This window comes from Pseudopodoces humilis, chromosome 22, assembly GCF_049639895.1.
Source record: "Pseudopodoces humilis isolate 2021_Gansu_Grassland_sample_001 chromosome 22, ASM4963989v1, whole genome shotgun sequence".
In the NCBI taxonomy this organism is placed as follows: domain Eukaryota; kingdom Metazoa; phylum Chordata; class Aves; order Passeriformes; family Paridae; genus Pseudopodoces; species Pseudopodoces humilis.
The window spans coordinates 8348291-8366796 of NC_142221.1; the positions used below are offsets into that span (position 1 = coordinate 8348291).

The window sequence follows — 18506 nt, forward strand, 5'->3', positions numbered from 1 at the left end:
GCCTCTGAGGCAGACGAGAAGCAAAGCAAATATCCCCAAAACCAAGCAGGAGATGATTCCTTACGTTCAGTTTCCATCCTGCGTGTGCATCTGTCCCACAGCACAGAGCAGACGCAGTTCCTCTCAGATAAGCTGATTTCTAGACACAGATTTACCCTGATTCACCCAAAAGATGTCAGGCACGTTTCAGGCTGTGCCAGCACAATCCTGCAAGGCACGTTCACGGCTGAAATTCAGCTTTAATTATTCAGGTTGTGTTGGGTGAGAGATTGAAAAGTCAATTTGAGTTGATGTCAGAGAGTGGAATAGGCAGGAGCTGAGTTGTTGGCACAAGGTTTCTTCAAGGTTTTACAGCTGGCAGAAAAGACAGAGAAATCAAATGTTCAGGATGAGAGTGGGAAGTGAGGACTGGACTACAGAAACAGAACAGTGTTCTTGTAGGCAGATAATGGCTCATGTTGTGATTGTTTAACACCTCCACCAAATTTTGTCCCACTAGGAAAAGTTGCCGTAGTGATTTGTCATAGGAATGGAGTAATGTGGTCAGTGAAAGTAAAATATCAAATCTCAGCTATCAGGTAATATAATATCAGTTTCCAGCAGCAGCACACTCTGAATATCCTCATTTGATGATGGGTGGCAGGGTCAGGGTGACAGCAGGGGTATGAGAAACAGGGAAACACAAGGCTGGGTGACCCTTGTGACCTGTAAATTCAAACTTCTCTATTAATTTATTTTATTGCTTTGGCTTTTAATAACTGTGATACATTTCCATTTGTTTTTCTTCCTGTAGTACAGGAACTTCTCCTTAGCAAACTCAGTGTACCAAACGCTACCTCAGACAGCCTGTCACTCGCCTGGGAGGCACAGGACAAGGCCTTTGACCATTTTATTCTGGAAGTCAGGAACTCTGACTTCCCCTTGGACTCCCTGGTGCTCACAGTGCCGGGGGACTCCCAGCACTCTGTAGTGACCAACCTCAAAGCAGCCACTAATTACACAGTCCAGCTCCATGGGGTAATTGATGGGCAAGGTGGGCAGACCTTGACAGCCATGGCAACCACAGGTATTTCACTGTTTCACCTTCCAGGTTTGCTTTTTATTCTCCTTTCTCTTGCTGTCCACTGAACTGCTCTAAAACGTGGCTCCAACTCATCGTCGTTCCCTTGAGGAATTACAGGGAGATCACCATGAGGGGAGGCTGAAATGCACTGAGAGGGCTTGGAAAAAGATCAGAGGCAATGGGAAAGGCTGAAAAAGTGCCCCCAGCATTAAGAGAGTCAGTAGTAAACCGTGATGGTTTCCTTATATATACACACCCCTCTGCAAGTTCAGTGTATATATAATTGCCTTGCTCCTGATGCTTGATGTGTTTCACTCAGCATCTTTGCACCTGATCTTGAATGAAGTTGTTCATCCCACCCTCCCTTGCTTTGCTGGGGGTGGGAGAGAGGCCTCCATGTGGTTCTCAGCCTGGAGAGGCTCCTGCATGTCAGTTTTGTCCTCCTCAAACCCAAATGTCTCCCAAGGCATTTGCATCTCTGGTGGGCGTTTCGTGCCGCATGTGAAATGACCAACCCAAACTGCATGGAGTGGTCTGGCCACCTTCTGCTGGCTCTGATAGGTTCTCTGCCCAGGATTTTCATGTTGTCAGCACAGAGCAGGGCTCAAAAACCAAATTCCCCTTTTCTTGGTGGCCAGCCCACCACTCTGTTCCGTGCACTGCTCCCTTTGAGTCTCCAGGTCCTGTCTTGTTTTCCCGTGGTGGTGGTGGTGGTGATTCCAGGATGGCAGGAGATCACTAAGACTTGCCTGAGGATGTGATTCCAGCTCATTTTGCATGCAGCATTCCCAGGAGTCAGGCTGTCATGACGGGAATGTGCCTGACCGTGGCTGCAGGTGGCATGTGAAGGAATGTGGCCATGCCAGGACGAGGTTGGAAAGGCTCCGTTTGCCCTCTCCGAGCTGCATGTGGGGCTGAGGGCTCCGTTCTCCTGGGTTTTCCATCCAAGCCTGTTTGCTTTGTGGATATTTTCTCATCTCCTTGCCTGTCTTCAAGAGCACCATGGTGGCACTTTCCGTGCTGGCCATGAAGGCATCCATGGTCACTGGTTCATAGCATGACATCTGTGCCATCCGTGTCCTTAATCGGGGCCACTTCCATTCACCTCTTCCCAAACAATTCCAGAGAAAATCCAGATGGATTATTACTTAAAAGTCTTGCAATGAGGGATGGGACTAAAAGTTGGAACATCTTGCAGCAGTTTTGTTTTAGCAGAGAAAAAGATTTCACTCTTTCACCACTCTCTGTCGGTGGGATGCCTCTCTGACTTTTCTCCCAGCATGGGTCACTTTTCCATCGTTATTTTTCTGTGTCTCACTGGCTGCATTTCCCAAGGTGTTCTTGGTTCCTACTCAATTGGCAACATAAAAAATAGATGACCAGCCCAGAGAGCAAACACAGGATTCTCTGACCCTCTGACTGTTGGGTCGTGTTTGTTCTCTCTCTGGGCTTTAATGAAACTTTAATGATTTTGTGTAAAAAGTTTAAAAGAGAATGGGTAAGGAGCTCTCCCTCTCCTGAAGGACAAGTTGCTGTCCTGGCAGGGCAGAGATGTGAATTTTAATTTCCTCCAGCAGAAAAGGAAAGTCTTTGCTTCTTAAGGAGGTGCCCTGACCACTGAACAGTCAGGAAGGAGAGCAAGAGCAGAGTTGTGGGGTTTATTGTTTATTAGGCATTCTCTGATTGTGCCTAATCAGAGGATGAGGAACACCTTATCTGTGGAGTCCAGGGAGGTTTTGGCCTGAGATTAGTGCTGAGATAATCCCTGTTAGGCCTGAAATCCCTCATAAACCTCAGGGTCCAAAAATAGATGTATCTGCAACTCCAGGCAACAGAAACACCAAACAGAACCTGGATTGTGATTTCAAGGATTCCTGCCTGAATCCTACTTTCTCTGTTTTGGAATTGCTGTAGGTCTGTGTTCCCATCAAATTCCCAGTGTGGAATTCCCCCAATTTGTATGTGTATGTTGTTGGTTCTTCTCTAAACCACACCCACATCTCATTAGGCAAACTGAGTTTATTTAAGAAAATTTAATGAAAAAATATGAATTAAAAGTCAGCACTAATTTCAGTGGCTTTTTTCCAAAACCTGAGAAGATAGCTCTTGCAATGCTGCTTTTTTCAAAAAAAAATATTTTATTTTATGTTGTTTTATTTTTTGTTTTGCTTTATTTTATATTTCATATTTATTTTATTTTTTACTTTATTTTACTTTATTATATTTTATATTTTATATATTTTTATTTTACTTTATTTTAATTCATTTTATTTTATTTTATTTTATTTTTTATTTCATTTTTTATTTTATTTTACTTTATTTTATTTTATTTTATTTTATTTTATTTTATTTTATTTTATTTTATTTTATTTTATTTTTTATTTCATTTTATTTCATTTTATTTTACTTTATTTTATTTTACTTTATTTTTTTTTTATTTTACCTTATTTTACTTTATTTTACTTTACTTTATTTTATTCAACCACAACAAAACAACATTAAAACATTATTTTTTGAGTACCTACAACCCCCCTCTGCTGACTCCCCCACCCGTTGGAGCAAAGCTTCCTTTTGAAAGTTCACCAATGTTCCTTTCTCCCCCAGAGGCTGAGCCACAGCTGGGCACGCTCACCCTCACAAACGTTACCCCCGACAGCTTCAACCTGTCCTGGAGCACCCGAGCCGGGCCCTTGGCCTCGTTCCTTTTCCAAACCCGGGATTCCCTGGAGGGCCGGGGGCTGGAGGTGCCAGGGGGCACCACTGCCCACCCTGCCCATGGCATTCCCACCCAGGGCACCACCAGCACAGGGCTCCACACACAGCCCCGCACTGCTCCTGGCACCACAGGTACCTGCTCCGAGATTTGGAGCCCCTTTCTTGGCTCAGGGAAATGCCAGAGAGGCTCTGGCCGGCAGCAGTGGGTTTGTTTAAAGTTTGGTGCAAAGAGGGGTCAGGACAGGGATGTTGAACTTATAAAAAACTTCTAGCAGCAGGATTAGTTTAAAGGGAGTTAAAAGGATGGGGCTCTGAGCAAGCTGGGATAGAGGAAGGTGTCCCTGCTGGAACTGGATGAGTTTAAGGTCCTTTCCAACCCAAATTATTCTGTGATTCCATGATTCTGTCATTAAGATCCCTCTGGAGCCTTTCTCCCATGTCTAATAATCTTTTATAACTCCTGAAGTTTGAGGGAGAAATTTGCCTGATGCTCAGCAGTTCATCAGACAGGACTGGCTCGTGGAACACCTCCTGTCCCAGGATGTTCCCTTCCAGACACCCACCCAAAATGTGAATCTTGGGCATTGCTTGATTAGAAGCAAATAAGATGCAAAAATATCTCTAGAATGAGTACATAAATGTGTACTCAAAACCCAAAAATATTATTACATAAGGACTTCCAATTCCTAACTCTTCAGAGGGGAATTTTTATGCCAAGTCCTAACAAAATCCATTTCAGCGTTTGTGAAATGTCAAAAGCAAACCCAAAGCCCTTTTCAGGAGAAGGTTCTACCTTTAACTAAGTGGTGTTTTCTGAAGTGAGTGGAATTTTGAGTGTTTGGAAGGTTGGTTGGATCAGCTCCTGAGCCAAGGTTGGACAAATACTGTGGAGAAATTCAAGCAGTGCCTGGGATCCAGGATCAAAGCCAGGGCTTAGAAGAGCCACCTGGTCTTCCTGTTTGATTTGTCAGATTTTGAGTGAGCAAAACACACTGAGAATCTTGTGAAACTTCGGCACTTTTTTTTGGCTGAGACTTAGTGGATAAATTCTGAAGCATTTTCCACATCTTTTCATTTTTACAAATGTCACAGTGATGTGAAAAAGGACCCCTCAGTGGAACTTCTGTCAGCAGAGCACAGCAGCAGCTGGTTTGCACTGGCTGTGACCCTGAGTGATTAATGTTCCTGTTCTGGCACCTCTGACCCCTCCAGCACCGAAAACTAAAGCTGGAGATATTCATGTGAAACAGCTCAAGAAGCAAAATACAGGAGTTGTGAATGCTCAGAGAGAGGCTTGTCCCTAAAGCACTGATGCTGGAGAGAAGTAAAAAGAAATGAAAGCTTTATGTGTAGCATTTCTAAAGCAGTTTTGGTTATAAGTTCCTCAGAGTGCAAGGGCAGCAGCAGTAATGTGCTCACACAGGGAGCTTGGGAGGGGTTTCTGTGGAGCTTGTGACAGGAGGTGCTGAGAAATCTTTGAGGAAAATTCAAAACTGAACTCCATTGAAAATCCTCATCTTGTGATCCTGGCTCTCAAATCCACACCAGGGGAAAAATGTGATTTTTGTTTGGTGGAATCTGTGACACTTTCTAACTTGCAATGTTTTTTCACTTTTTTTTTCTTTTTTTTTCTTTTTTGTGTGTGTGTGTTTTTGCACCTTCCCTTCTTTTAGAGGCCATGCCCCCACTGGAAAACCTAACAGTGTCTGATATGAACCCCTATGGGTTCACAGTGTCCTGGATGGCATCCGAGAATGCCTTTGACAACTTTCTAGTAGTCGTGGTGGACTCTGGCAAGCTGCTGGACCCACAGGAGTTCCTCCTTTCGGGAGCCCAGAGAGAACTGAAGCTTAAAGGCCTAATTACTGGCATTGGCTATGAGGTTTTGCTTTATGGGTTTGCCAAGGGGCACCAAACAAAGCCCCTGAGCGCTCTGGCTGTTACAGGTATTTCAGTGTGAGCAAATTGTTCCCTTCACCCTTTTCTTCTCTCGCTTTCCTTCTCACGCGGAAGACGTTTCGTGCGAACCTTGGCTTTTGCATCCTTCTCTGCATCGTGGCACCACATAACTCCTCGTGACTGATGGGTTCACAGGTGGAATTCTGTTCCCTTTAACTTGATGTTTCCCCTCTGAGGGATCCTGTGGAGGAGCATGTGGGGGGCCGAGGGGTGAAAGTTCCTTATGGTCTTGCAGGTACCTCTAACAGAGTCTTGAGGGAAGAATGGCTGCATGCAGAGCTCATCTCCTTAACAGCTGGGCACATCAGCATTCTCCAACAGCATCGTTCTCCCACCTTCCAGCCATCAGGACCTTCAGGAAGAGCCATGGGCTTCTTCCCATGGCCTCCTCTCTCTCCCTCTCCGTGTGGGTTCCACCCACAGTGGGATCATTGCCACCCCAAAGCTGGCACCTCTCTCCTCAAAGCAGCTCGTGCGTCCAACCACATCAGAGCTGCTGTTTTCCAGCAGCACTTGAGCTTCCTTGGGAAACCATTGCAGGCTGGTTCTCCAGCCCCAGAACCATCAGCTCTCATCTGCACATTCCTGTCTGGGCAGCAGTGAAGCTGGGGAGGATCTGGTGGGAGGTGTGAGAGGAAACAAACAGGAATGGCTGTGTGTGGAGGGAAGGATTGCATTTGGTGGGAGGTTTGAGAGGAAACAAACAGGAATGGCTGTGTGTGGAGGGAAGGATTGCATTTGGTGGGAGGTTTGAGAGGAAACAAATAGGAATAGCTGTGTGTGGAAGGAAGGATTGCACTGGGGTGCTGTAGGACACAACCACTCCAGCAGCATTTCTCTAGTTAAGGGTGCCTGACCATACTGAGTTAAAGATGTTTTGCAGGTAATTAATAACTTACAGCCCTTGGGACCCTTTTGAATGGGTTCATTAACCAAAGGCAGCAGCTCTTGCATTTAGATTGGAGGGTTCTGTTTAAGAGAGGAATTTTCATGATTCCCCTTTGCTGTTTAAGAGCACATTAAAGGATTCATCGGATCAGAAGCATCACAGATGCCAGAAGTGCATGAAATAAGGGACTTGCATGGAGAAAAAGAGTTTTCAGTGACTTCAATGTTGTCCTCCTAGCAGAGTGAGGCCTGACAACATTCCAGACATGTAGTTCTGTAACAAGATTTTGTTTTTATTTGCCATAAAGGTGTCCCACAGGTAGGGAGGGAGAAATGCCCAGGAAACTCACCTTTAGCATGTGTAACTCTGCATGTGGGAGACAAACCTGTGTGTCCATGCAGTGGTTTGCTGTTCAAGAGTGAAAGTTGGAATGGGGCTGCACACACTCACATTTATCCTGTTCTGTATAACACTAATATTTATCTTTTTTTTTTTTAATAGCTGGCAGATTGTTCCCCTTGCTTTGAACTGTGGTCGGATTCTTGCAGTGTGCTATAGCCAGACCTCAGGCAGGTCTCTGATCAACTGATTAAAAAATCATTTCTTTTCCCCACTGCTATCTTCTCCTTTTTTAGAAGCAGAACCCGAGGTGGACAACCTTCTGGTTTCAGACGCGACTCCAGATGGATTCCGTCTCTCCTGGACTGCGGATGACGGGGTTTTCAACAGTTTTGTTCTAAAAATCAGGGACACCAAAAGGAAATCTGACCCCCTGGAGCTGATAGTGCCAGGCCATGAGCGCACCCAGGATATCACAGGGCTGAAAGAGGGCACTGAATATGAGATTGAGCTCTATGGAATTAGCAGTGGACAACGTTCCCAGCCTGTAAACACAGTAGCATCCACAGGTATTGTCTTTGCAGTGGGAAAAGTGTGACATTCCCTGTTCCTTTCAGCAGCTCCTTTCCACAGCCAGCTCCTGCTGTTCCAGAGGTGGCCTGGACTGTCTCCTGCATGTCCCTTGTCCAAGTCACTGGTTCAGTGTGGTGTGGTTATTTTGTGGTTATATTTGTAATCAGTCTCAGCTCCCCAAGCTTCATCACTGTCTATTTAATGTGGTTTAATTGAATTACTTTAATGATCAGGAATTAAGCAGCAGAGTGTGGCAATTAAAACACTGTCTTTGAGAGCCAAGAAATACTGTCTGTGCATCAGCCTTTTTCAGTGATTTTCAGTGACTAATTACATCTCAGCCTAAAGGAGGCATTTGCCAGCCAGCACCCAGGAAAAGGGCAGCAACAACTCAGTGTTGGATCAGCTTCTCCTGAAGCAGCCTCAGAGCCCTCACCCTCCACCCTGCTGCCCGTGGGCTCAGCTGCAAGCACAGAAAGGCCCCAGCTCTGCCATCACACACCTGCAAAAGGATCCAGGCCACCCTCAGGCTCCCCCAGACACATCCAGGGAGCAGAACATTGATCAGCAGCCCCCCTTGGCCAGGCTCCTGTGTGTTGGGTCCTAATGGAGAGGGATGTTTCAAGTCCACTGTGCTTGTTAGCAGCACGTCCCCATCCTCACTGACTCCCAGGGTATTTATGGAAGCCACTGAGAGTTATCATTTTCCTCATGACTACATCCCAGGGAGATTTAGCACATGCCACCTACTGCAATAGCCCAAGAGATGTTTGTCAGCTGTAAATAGCCCATGAATAATAATAGAGCCACAAAAACCCAGCTAAATGATTTGGGCTGCAGGTTACACCACACTGGGTGGGTGGCTGCCAAGGCAGCCAACAGATTTCTTTTTTAGGAGTGGATTATTGCACAAACATATGGATATTTATAGCATTTCCAGTGTGCTTGTGAGGAAATATTTCTATCCCTGAAGAGGGAATTTATCCACTGCTGTTCTCAGAGTTGGAGTATCTTAGAAATTTATCAGTAAAATCTCAGTTAAGGTGCAATTTAACTCTCACTGGGAGACCACAACACATCTATGGCCCAATTAATATCCTTGTGGGAAGTGTGAGTCTCGTGCTGCTCCTCTCCTGTTCTTCCAGTGTTTTTTTGCCATGCTGTGACAGCATTTTTTAACTGAGATGATGGTGAAACACTTCACATGCTCGTGGTGTGTGATAAACACAACCTGCTGCTTCCTGTTGACTGGGAGAAGAAAGTCAGGGACCATCCTCCTCTAGTCTGCTAGGAATGAAAGAACAATTAGCAGAAAAAGAAATCTCTAAAAAAATAGCCTCTCTCCAGTACCATGGGTGTTTTAGCAGCCTCTCAGGAGAGTTCCCTGTCTCTCACACCTCTCTGGGGATGGTGCAGGAGGATAAAGATAATTTACTTGTGCCTGCCCAACAGATGACCTGAGGTTCTCTGTGAGTGCCAGGCCAGGAGTACTCTGGCTGCTTTCTATGCCTGCTTAATTCTGGCTTTCAGGAGCCCAAGAGGATGATTTCATTCCCTTCTTTTTCATTTTCCTCTCTCCCATCTGTGGGACTCATTCCAGGACAGATGCTCTGATGGTCCAGTATATTTCTTACCAGGTTGTCTCCCAGGAAAGCTGCACTCTGGGGTGTGGAAAACTCACATCAAAGCTCTTCTTACTGCTCTTTGTCACACAGCTCACCTGGTGCAGAAAACAAGCCTGAGCCCCATGGAAATGTGCACAGCAGAGTCCAAGTGGGATGGACTGAAGATTTTATTTTCTGGGGAAGGCTGATATTCTCCATGTGTATGAAAACCAAGTGCTGCTCCATCTCTTTGATCTCCAAAATCACCACTGCCCTTTTTCCAGCCACTCAGGCCACCTATAATGTGAAGCAAAACCAATGTGATTTTTTTATTTTTCTGTCTTTCCCACATTTTCTTTATTTTCTACAATTTCCTTCAGCCTGTACTCAAATCAGCAGCACCTTTTTGAGCCACGTAGCTTTCCCAACCCCACCTTGCTTCCTTTCTTATCTGTAATTCTTCCTTTGTCCACATGAGCAAACCCCACCAACACAACACTTCAAGTGAGCTCCAGAGACATAATTTATATTTCTCTTCAGAGCTCAGTTGTTTTTCATTCCTTGCCTTTCAGTTGATTTAGAGCCCTGCTGCTTTGGGGACACATGGAACAAACAGCCTCTGACTCCTTTCCCACAGGCACGTTCTTTCCAAGCTATTTCAAGCCCAGTCCTGAATTTTTTCCCTCCTCTTTCCCCCTTCCCCTGCCCTCAGCCTGTCTCCAGTGTTCTTCGTGTGGCTGATGTTTGGGATCTCTCCTCTCTGTACCAAGGGCCTGCTCTGTGTGTGCTGTTTATCTTTTAATACCTCAGGGTTGTTTTAGATACAGCCAGAAAAGCTGGAAAGATTGGAAGTGGGATGCTCCATGTAAACCTGGAGGTGGCAGCTCTCTTTACCACGTCCTCCCAAATCCCTTTCCATGCTTGTTCTGCATGATCTTAATTGAGCTTCCCACTGGAACGTTTCAGATACATGTTGGGTTTAAGTTTGGGTTATTTCTGGTAAAATTTGGGTTTCATTTCAGCTTATTGATTTAATTTACATGAGCAAGTGCAGTGCTCAGGTTTGGACAGGGAAAAGGCTGAGTTTTATGACAGCCACAGGTGACTTCCTCATGGTGGTTGTACTTGGATGTTCTCTGGATGGATCTGCTTGAAAGAAAAATCATGAGCTCAGAGAGAGAGTCCAGGAGGAAAATCTTATTCCCTCTGGTTTGAAGCTGACAGAAGTTCCAGGAGTGAATCCTTGAGAGGAGCCTTGATGGACTCCCACACCTGAGTCCAGGTCTCCTTGGAGCATCCTGCATTCGGAACTTCAAACTCAGGAAGAGAGATCTGTCTGTGGCTGCCATTGCTGTGTCACAGAGGGACCCAGTGGAAGGTCTAAAAATCCTCCAAGTGAAACTGGGATAGAAAAGAAAAATCTTAAATACAGCATCCCATGGGCAGCAGAATGTAATTTATGTGCTTTTCTACAGCACTGAAATCTCTGTTATTTCTATATGAAGCTATACATTGGGTATTTTTAACCTATGCAATACTTGAGTGGTCCTGAAAAAATGGAAAACTTGGATTGAATAGGTTGTTGCTGTAATAAAACCCTTCAGTTTGTACCCCCTGCATTAATGTTCAGGGCAGAGCACTGACAGCACCAGCTCGTGCCTTAGGGTGATAAATCAGTTTTCCAGCACTAAGGACTGATAACCAAATTATTTACCTTTTCTTCCCGTGTGGTGTGTTCTCTGTTCTCCCCTGACAGTGGTTGGCTCTCCCAAGGGAATTTCTTTCTCTGACATCACGGAAAATGCTGCCACAGTCAGCTGGATCCCCCCTCGCTCCCGCGTGGAAAACTTCCGCATCTCCTACATCCCCGTCACGGGAGGTGAGCAGGGACAGGGGGTGGCAGGGGGAGCAGGAAGGCTTTGCTGGGCTGCCATCCCCCCTTTCAGTGCATCCCCCAGGTGATCTCGCACAGATCATCTCTTTTTTTCCTTCAGGAATGAGGATGTGCAGCCAACCTTTGTCCGGACACCGTGTCCACATCCCGTGTCCACATCCCGTGTCCACATCCCGTGGGCAGGGCGTGTAAGGCAGCTCAGAGGGGGATGCTGGAGTGTTTGTGCTCCTCACAAGTCTCTGCTGAACCTCCTCACTGAGGATTAGTTTCCAAACTGCCTTCATGAGCTGAGAACACTGGAAAAGATGGCCCTTGGGAGTATCAATCAGAATCCATGGTTATAATAAAGTTTCAAGGCAGTGATTTACTCGGTGCTCCCCAACGTCATCTCACTCTGGTTTGGTGTTCAACTTCCAAAACTTCCTCTACTTCAACAGATTTTTAACCTAATTTAGGGACTTCTCTGAAGGGAAACAGCTGAAGAACAAACACTAAAGACATCAGCACCAAAACAAGTCCTGCTGTTGCCTGAGACAAGGAAAGATTCAGGTCTTTAGACAATATAGCCTGGAAGAACATGTGCAGATTTAAATGTAGTGGTCTCACAGAAGAAAAAGAATCCAGTCATAAAGTTAGGCACTTGTCTGAGTGCCTTCCTGGAATAAACCCAGAATCTGGAGTAAATATGGGTGCTAAATCCTCAGCCACACACAGAGCACCTTTTAAAATAACAGGTGCTAGATCTTTATTCTAAATGAGGGGGTAAAGGAGAATCTTCCAGCCCTCACCACGAGCAAGACAGATCTAAACTGCAAGTCCTGTCCTCAAGGTGTTTGAAACTGGGGCTTCTGCTTACACCTTGCCTGGGAAATGGTATTTTTCTGGACAGAAATCACAGAATGGTTTGCATAGGAAGGGACCTTAAAGCTGTTCTCATTCCAGCTCCCTGTCACAATCAGGGACACCTTCCACTAAAAATGTTATTTTCTTCTTACTGAATGCAAACCAAGGATTTAGATTTAGGTGTTATGGCAACAATATTTGACACCAATGATTTTAACTAACTGGGGAAAATTCATCTCCTGCTGCAGAAACACATCCATGGTGGCCTTAATGTCTTTAAAAACACCCTTCAAGCCCTTCCTGGGGTATTGTGTCACTCATCCCTTGGCATTTATCCTCATCCTAGGTACTCCAAATGTTGTCACAGTCGAAGGGAGCAAGACAAGGACCAAGCTGGTGAAGTTGGTCCCAGGTGTGGACTACAATGTCAGCATCATCTCTGTGAAAGGCTTTGAAGAAAGTGAGCCCGTCTCTGGCACCCTGAAAACAGGTAATGAAATAAAAGCAGGAAATAGCAGCTTTTTACATGGATCACCTGGGCTGCAGGAGATACTCAGCCCAGAGCTGAGCTGCAAACCCACCAAGATCCCATTTTTGCTCCCCATACAAACTGTAGGAAGTTCTTTTTCCCACTCCTTTGTCTTTGCATTTTACACGAGAATGAAACTTGTAAAATTTGGTCAGGCTCCCATTTACTAAATGCTAAATAAACCTGTGAGACTGAGATAATTAATGTATTTACAGTTCTAATTCATCAGAAAAAACCCCAGAAGTGTTGTTCTCTTTTTAATTAATGCCATTTTTGAGATGAGGAGGCAAAGGGCCAGCTCAGCTGAGCAGTTCAGCTCAGTTTCTGTTGTGGACTTCACATGTCTCAAGTTCCAGACTGTTCTAAGCATAAAAACATTCTCTCCTGATCTTTTCTTCAATATTCTCTCAATATTTTTCTCAGTATTCTGTCTCCTGATTTTTTCTTTAAATATCCCTGCAGGAGATGAGGGTCCCCCCTGCTCCTGCTGACCCCTCCCTGAATTCCTTTTGGGGGCTAACAAATTCAGAGAGCTGAGGCAAAGAACAAGGTGATGAGTATTGGAGAATGACAGGAGATTTAGAACCCATTCCAGCGGTTCTGGAGGCAAAGATCCATCTTAATTCAAGGAGAGCATAAACCTGTGTGAAAAATGGAGTTGTGTGAGGAGGCAAGGCTGGACCTGGGGGGACTTTGGATGCCTGGCTGGCTGCAGGATTGGTCTGATCCAAAGAAGCTGCTGGAAGGTCACAGTGACCATCAGCTGCCGTCACTTTGGTTATTTTTCCCAGCTCTGTCTCCTGAATTTGCTCTAAAAAACAGCCCAGACTTGAGGGTGTTGAGAGAAATGTGTCAGCTTTGACAGAGCTGTTGAGATCGATGGTATCAAGAGTGATCTGAGAACATGGTTAGTTCTGCTTCTTCCCAGACTTTCATCTCTTCCAGCACTGACCTCCCTTTCCAGTGGAGGTTTTGGTGTCTCTTCATAGGCACTGACGTCTTTCCTGCAGAAATCCACCGTTCCAAAGGGAGTCATAAAAGCTGCACTGAGTTTTGGGCATTTTCTCTCATGGATTTACAGCAGAGTGTTGCACAGAGCTGAGAGTTCTTGTCAAATTCCTTCAATCTGGTTTTCTTCCAGCTCTGGACAGCCCATCAGGCCTGGTAGTGGTGAACATCACAGACTCTGAGGCTCTGGCAACCTGGCAGCCAGCAATTGCTGCTGTGGATAACTACGTGGTGTCCTACTCCTCTGAGGAAGGTGAGAGGAGTTGGGAATGGCCTGGGGAGCTGAAGGGTTAAAGCTCTCAAGAGGTGCTCGTTGTAACTCCAGGAAAATCACAGAATATCCAGAATTATCCATTAGGATGGGAGGGACCCCCAGGATCACGCAGCTCAGCTCCCAGCCCTGCCCAGACCCCCCAACACCCCACCCTGGGCATCCCTGGAGCTCTGGCAGCCTCGGGGCTGTTATTTGGAGGAGAGGCTTTGCTGGAAGCATCTAAAAATTGACTTTTTACTTCAGCACTCTCCATTCAGCCGTGAACAGAGGCGAGGGAGATTCCTGGGGAGCAGAGGCGCTGTTATAATTCCTGTGAACACTAGAGAGAGCTCACACTTTTAGAGAAAGGGCTCTGGTGTAATCCAGACCCAGCAGAGGTGTCAGCACAGGCTTGGGATTTTATTATTTTGCACTTGCACCAGGTAGAAATAAAATAAATCAGTGAGTGGAGCACGGAGCTGAGCACACCACGAGGTGTCTGAATGACATCAACACCTCCTTTCTCCTGTGCTTTGTTCCCAGAGCCAGAAGTGACTCAGATGGTCTCGGGGAACACGGTGGAGTACGACCTGAAGGGTCTCCAGCCTGCCACCGAGTACACGCTGAGCATCCACGCGCAGAAGGACGCGCAGAGGAGCGAGAGCCTCTCCACCCACTTCACCACAGGTGCCACCCCACAGCTGCCATCCCTTCCAGTCCCACCTGCTCTGTGCTCCTCTGGTGTTTTGTTCACCGGGAACCTGAATTTCCGTGGTGTTTGCACCAGCCTGGTGTGGCTGCTCGGGTGGTTTTCTGTCACCAGTTCTGCAGGTTCTCACACACAGCTGAGCAGGAGCCCTGACCTGGGGGCTGGTGTTGGCTGCTGAAGGTGCCCACTTGGCTTCATAATCCTGCTTTTCCATGGACATCCATAAAATCAGGGATGTTTCTCATTTTCCTGGCTTGGCTTGTCCCAGGGTGTTCATTAGGGAGCCACAACAATCCAGTTCTATAATCTCAGAGGGGAGGGGAAGCTGGAGCTTGGAGCCAGACCAAGCAGGAGAAGTTTTCCTATTCTAAAAAGGTTTCCTATTCTAAAAAGGTTTCCTATTCTAAAAATGTCTTCCATTCTAAAAAGGTCTCCTATTCTAAGAGGGTTTCCTATTCTAAAAAGTTCTCCTAATCTAAAAAAAGCATCATTGGAACCAAAGTTTTACTTCCTGGGAATAAGTAAATGCCAGTCTGTCTTCTTGTGAAAAGTAATGAAATGCACAATTTTGTCTCAAAAGCCATTTCAGTGCAATTGCTCATAAAATAAAGTGCCTGGAACAAGCCAATATTTTAACTTAGATAAAGCTAACACCTTTATTTTAAACTACAATGGGAAAACGGATTCTTAACCACAAAATTTAGGTTGAAGTGCTATTTCAAATTTCTCCAGCCAGAAGGTTTGTTTTCTTGGCTTGTTTTAATCTATGGCCCACAAGACAACCTGTGGAATTAGCTTTGTGTGGATGTGATGGCAATTGCTGTGGTGCCTCCTGCAGGGCTGGATGCTCCAAGGGATTTGAGTGCTGCTGAGGTGCAGTCAGAAGCTGCTGTGATAAACTGGAGGCCTCCCCGTGCTCCAGTCACTGGCTATCTCCTCATCTATGAATCCATCGATGGCAGCGTCAAGGTAAATAAATCAGGGGCTGTGCCTCAAATCTGGGCAGTGGAGATGTTCTGAAGTGTCCAGCAATGCAGTATAATCTGCCTTAATTTAAACAATTTAAACAATTTAAACAATTTAAACAATTTAAACAATTTAAACAATTTAAACAATTTAAACAATTTAAACAATTTAATTTAAACAATTTAAAAATACTAACTGTCCCTTTCATTAATGTGGACTTCACATGTCTCAGGTTCCAGACTGTTCTAAGCATAAAAACATTCTCTCCTGATTTTTTTTCTTCGATATTCTCTCAATATTTTTCTCAGTATTCTGTCTCCTGATTTTTTTCTTTAAATATCTCTGCAGAAAATGAGGGTCCCTTCTTTCAGTGCTAGACTGAGCACAGATGCCTTTAAAACCTGTTAAGGGACTTTTTACATTATACCCTGAAACAGAAGCTCCATTGCAGCCTGAAGTTTACCTTTCCTCCCTCCACAATATAAATTAAATTACAAACATTTTCCTTCATTCCAGACCGCAGTCATGGAATGAACTCACACCCTCAAAGGAGTGATTCCCTTTTCTAATCCCAGGGGAAGCCCTGTGCAAAGGGCTAAGGAAGAATGAACTGCCTGTGGAAGTGCCTCTTATTCTCCTATAATTTTATTTTGTTCCTACATAATTAGATTGCACTAAATGCTTAAATACAAATATGGGGAATCCCAGCAAAACTAAAATTTTGGATGCCCACCCTGGCACATCAGGAAAAGTTCTGATTTTCAGGAAGGCAAATTCCCCAAGCACATTGAAAATCAGTCTTTCAATGTTACAGCAAAACAGCCTTTTGAAGCCTGTAACATTTACTTCTCCCAAAGGACGAGTTTCACAGTTTTTTATGAATTTCACAATCTGTATGTTCAGGGCATGTAAACATTTATGCTGCCTTGCTTTTGAACCCCCCAGCTTGTACATTATGATGGCAAACACTCATTTCCAGGCAGGCTTTACTGAACTTTGAAAGATTAGCTTGGTAAAAACCTTAGAAGAGTAGCTTTATATTCATTAATCTAGATGGTTAGAGACACCATCAATAATTATGACAAAAAAAATAATGTGACAGACTAAAATATGTAACCATTCTGGTCATTATGATTTATTTCTCTGAGATTTCCCTGTATTATTTCTTTTCTCTGTAGGAAGTCATCCTAGACCGTGGGACAAGTTCCTACAGCCTGGCAGAGCTGAGCCCCTCCACGCAGTACACGGTGAAACTGCAGGCCCTGAGTGGGGCCCTGAGGAGCAAAATGATCCAGACCATCTTCACCACCAGTAAGGACATTAGAACACAGCTAAAATAATCCAATTTACTGCTCCTGGGACAGAGCTGAGCTCTGCTGTGAGGACACGGACCCCACACAAGATTTTAATCCATCCCCAGATCTGTTCTCCCTTGGCAGGATGAAATTCCAGTATCCATCCATGTCACCCTCGCAGGCCTTTCTCTGGTGAAACATCCTGCCTTCCCCATGTGGAATATCAGCAGGAATTCTTTAAAATCCAGCTGGCACCTTAATTTCCTCCTGTATTGATCCAAATGAGTTGGGAAAACAAATCAGGGTTTGGAGCTGAAATGAAGCGAACCACAAAGGCCCACATGGATCAGTGCTGGGGGCTGAGGAGATGGATTTCTGGGCAGGTTTCTCTCCTCTCTCTGAGATGGGCTGTCTCAAAGCCCCTCTGCACATCAGCTCCAGCCCAACAGGGCAGCTCTGCAAGGATAAATTGGCTTCTCTGAAGGTCACTACACAGCTGACTTTAAAAAAAAGAATTTGTTCAGTATTAGCTGTGACACTTTGCCTGTCATTTGTCTCACTTTCCCCAGTTTTCAGCCTTTCAGGCCCATCAGGACCTTCAATCATTCCCACTCCTCCTCCTGCTGCTGGCACCAACTCCAGCCCAAGGACTGCCAGAAGTCCCCCAGCCCCAAGGCTGTCCTGTCACTGATTGTACAGGGCAGCAGGAGCTCCACCAGCACACCCAGAAATAGGAGATTAATTAAATCTAGGTGTATTTAATGATGTTTGGCAAATTGACCATGAGCAGGGACTGTCCAGGTGCCTCCAGCCATGTGAACAGTGTCAGACTCATTCAGGCAGAGGCTTAAGGCTGGCTTTAACTCTAAAAATACATTTATGTCTGTTTAGTGACAGGGAAACACTGAAGGAGCCCCCTGCCACTTTTCTCCAAATCCCAAAGCTGATGGCAGGGGAGATTTAGGTTCAATATCAGGAAAAATTTATTCATGGAAAGAGCTGTAAAGAATTGGAATAGGCAGAGCTGGAGTCACCATCCCTGGAAGGGCTCAAAAAACCTGTGGAGGTGACACTTGGGGACATGGTGGTGAGCATGATGGTGGGACTGTGTTAATGGTTGGACTTGATCTTAAAGGTCTTTTCCAGCCTTAACAATGCCAGGATTCTGTGAAATTCTCTGAGGCTGAAGCACAGGCAGGGATGTGCAGCACTGGCAAGCAGCCACTCTGAGAAGTTACAGGTAAAAACTACCTGGAACAGCACTTAATTGGCTGAAAAAGTTAATGACCTGAGTGAATAAAAAGAAAAAAAAGCAAAGCTTTTTTGGGGGATTAGAAATTGTTCTGACTGCAATGATTTTACTGTCTTGTTGCCAGAAAGAAAAGCTTAACAACATTTCCCTGTAGTTTCAACTGTTGCTGCTTGCTTTGTTTTTTAGAAGTGTAGCTTTATAACACATTTAATACTGTCCTTGCCAGCAAAACACTCCCAATTAATTTATTTCTGATTGAAGTCCTGTCTTTGTATTTTCCCCCTCCCTTTTCACATGATCAGAGTTTGGTAGATTTGTTTTTCCCCAAAGTTGCTGTAACAGAGCTCCTGAATTTCAGTCTTTAGCTGGAGGATGCACTCCCATCCTAGCAGGGAGTAATTATCTCACATTCCCAGCATTTCCAGGAGGGTTAGACAGATGTGAAAAAGCACTTTCAAAAGAAGAATTCACCTCATCAGCTGCATCCTGTGGATGTTCTGTATGCAGGATGCAATTACAAACCTGTTCCTGGGATCTGTGGCTGACCCTCCAGGGATTTTCCTGACTCATTGCATTCGGCACATTCCTTGTAACTGCTGATTTCCTAAGGAACGC

The 18506-nt window shown here is 45.1% G+C and overlaps 2 protein-coding genes across 4 annotated transcripts in view; both read left to right on the forward strand.

Moving 5' to 3' along the window:
* The window catches only part of TNC (tenascin C), a 63444-nt gene that overhangs the window by 40112 nt on the left and 4826 nt on the right, over nucleotides 1-18506 (forward strand). For 2 of the 3 annotated variants that reach the window (XM_005527193.3, XM_088065775.1), the window contains 7 exons: nucleotides 7262-7534; nucleotides 10899-11021; nucleotides 12226-12369; nucleotides 13550-13669; nucleotides 14213-14356; nucleotides 15217-15347; nucleotides 16523-16655. In XM_005527193.3, the coding sequence (XP_005527250.2) occupies nucleotides 7262-7534; nucleotides 10899-11021; nucleotides 12226-12369; nucleotides 13550-13669; nucleotides 14213-14356; nucleotides 15217-15347; nucleotides 16523-16655 (1068 nt within the window). The remainder of the gene's footprint in view (nucleotides 1-7261; nucleotides 7535-10898; nucleotides 11022-12225; nucleotides 12370-13549; nucleotides 13670-14212; nucleotides 14357-15216; nucleotides 15348-16522; nucleotides 16656-18506) is intronic. The other variant, XM_088065776.1, reaches the window with a different exon arrangement.
* LOC148182676 (tenascin-like) lies at nucleotides 389-5738 on the forward strand. Its single transcript, XM_088065768.1, has 4 exons — nucleotides 389-401; nucleotides 794-1066; nucleotides 3668-3910; nucleotides 5452-5738. Exons 1-4 carry the CDS (start codon nucleotides 389-391, stop codon nucleotides 5736-5738), a joined length of 816 nt encoding a protein of 271 aa, XP_087921894.1.

What these genes read in the sequence shown, in the direction of transcription:
- LOC148182676 (XM_088065768.1), top strand. An exon ending in GACAGCCATGGCAACCACAG is followed by an intron (nt 1,067 to 3,667) that starts GTATTTCACTGT and finishes TTTCTCCCCCAG; the next exon opens with AGGCTGAGCCACAGCTGGGC. An exon ending in CACTGCTCCTGGCACCACAG is followed by an intron (nt 3,911 to 5,451) that starts GTACCTGCTCCG and finishes CCCTTCTTTTAG; the next exon opens with AGGCCATGCCCCCACTGGAA.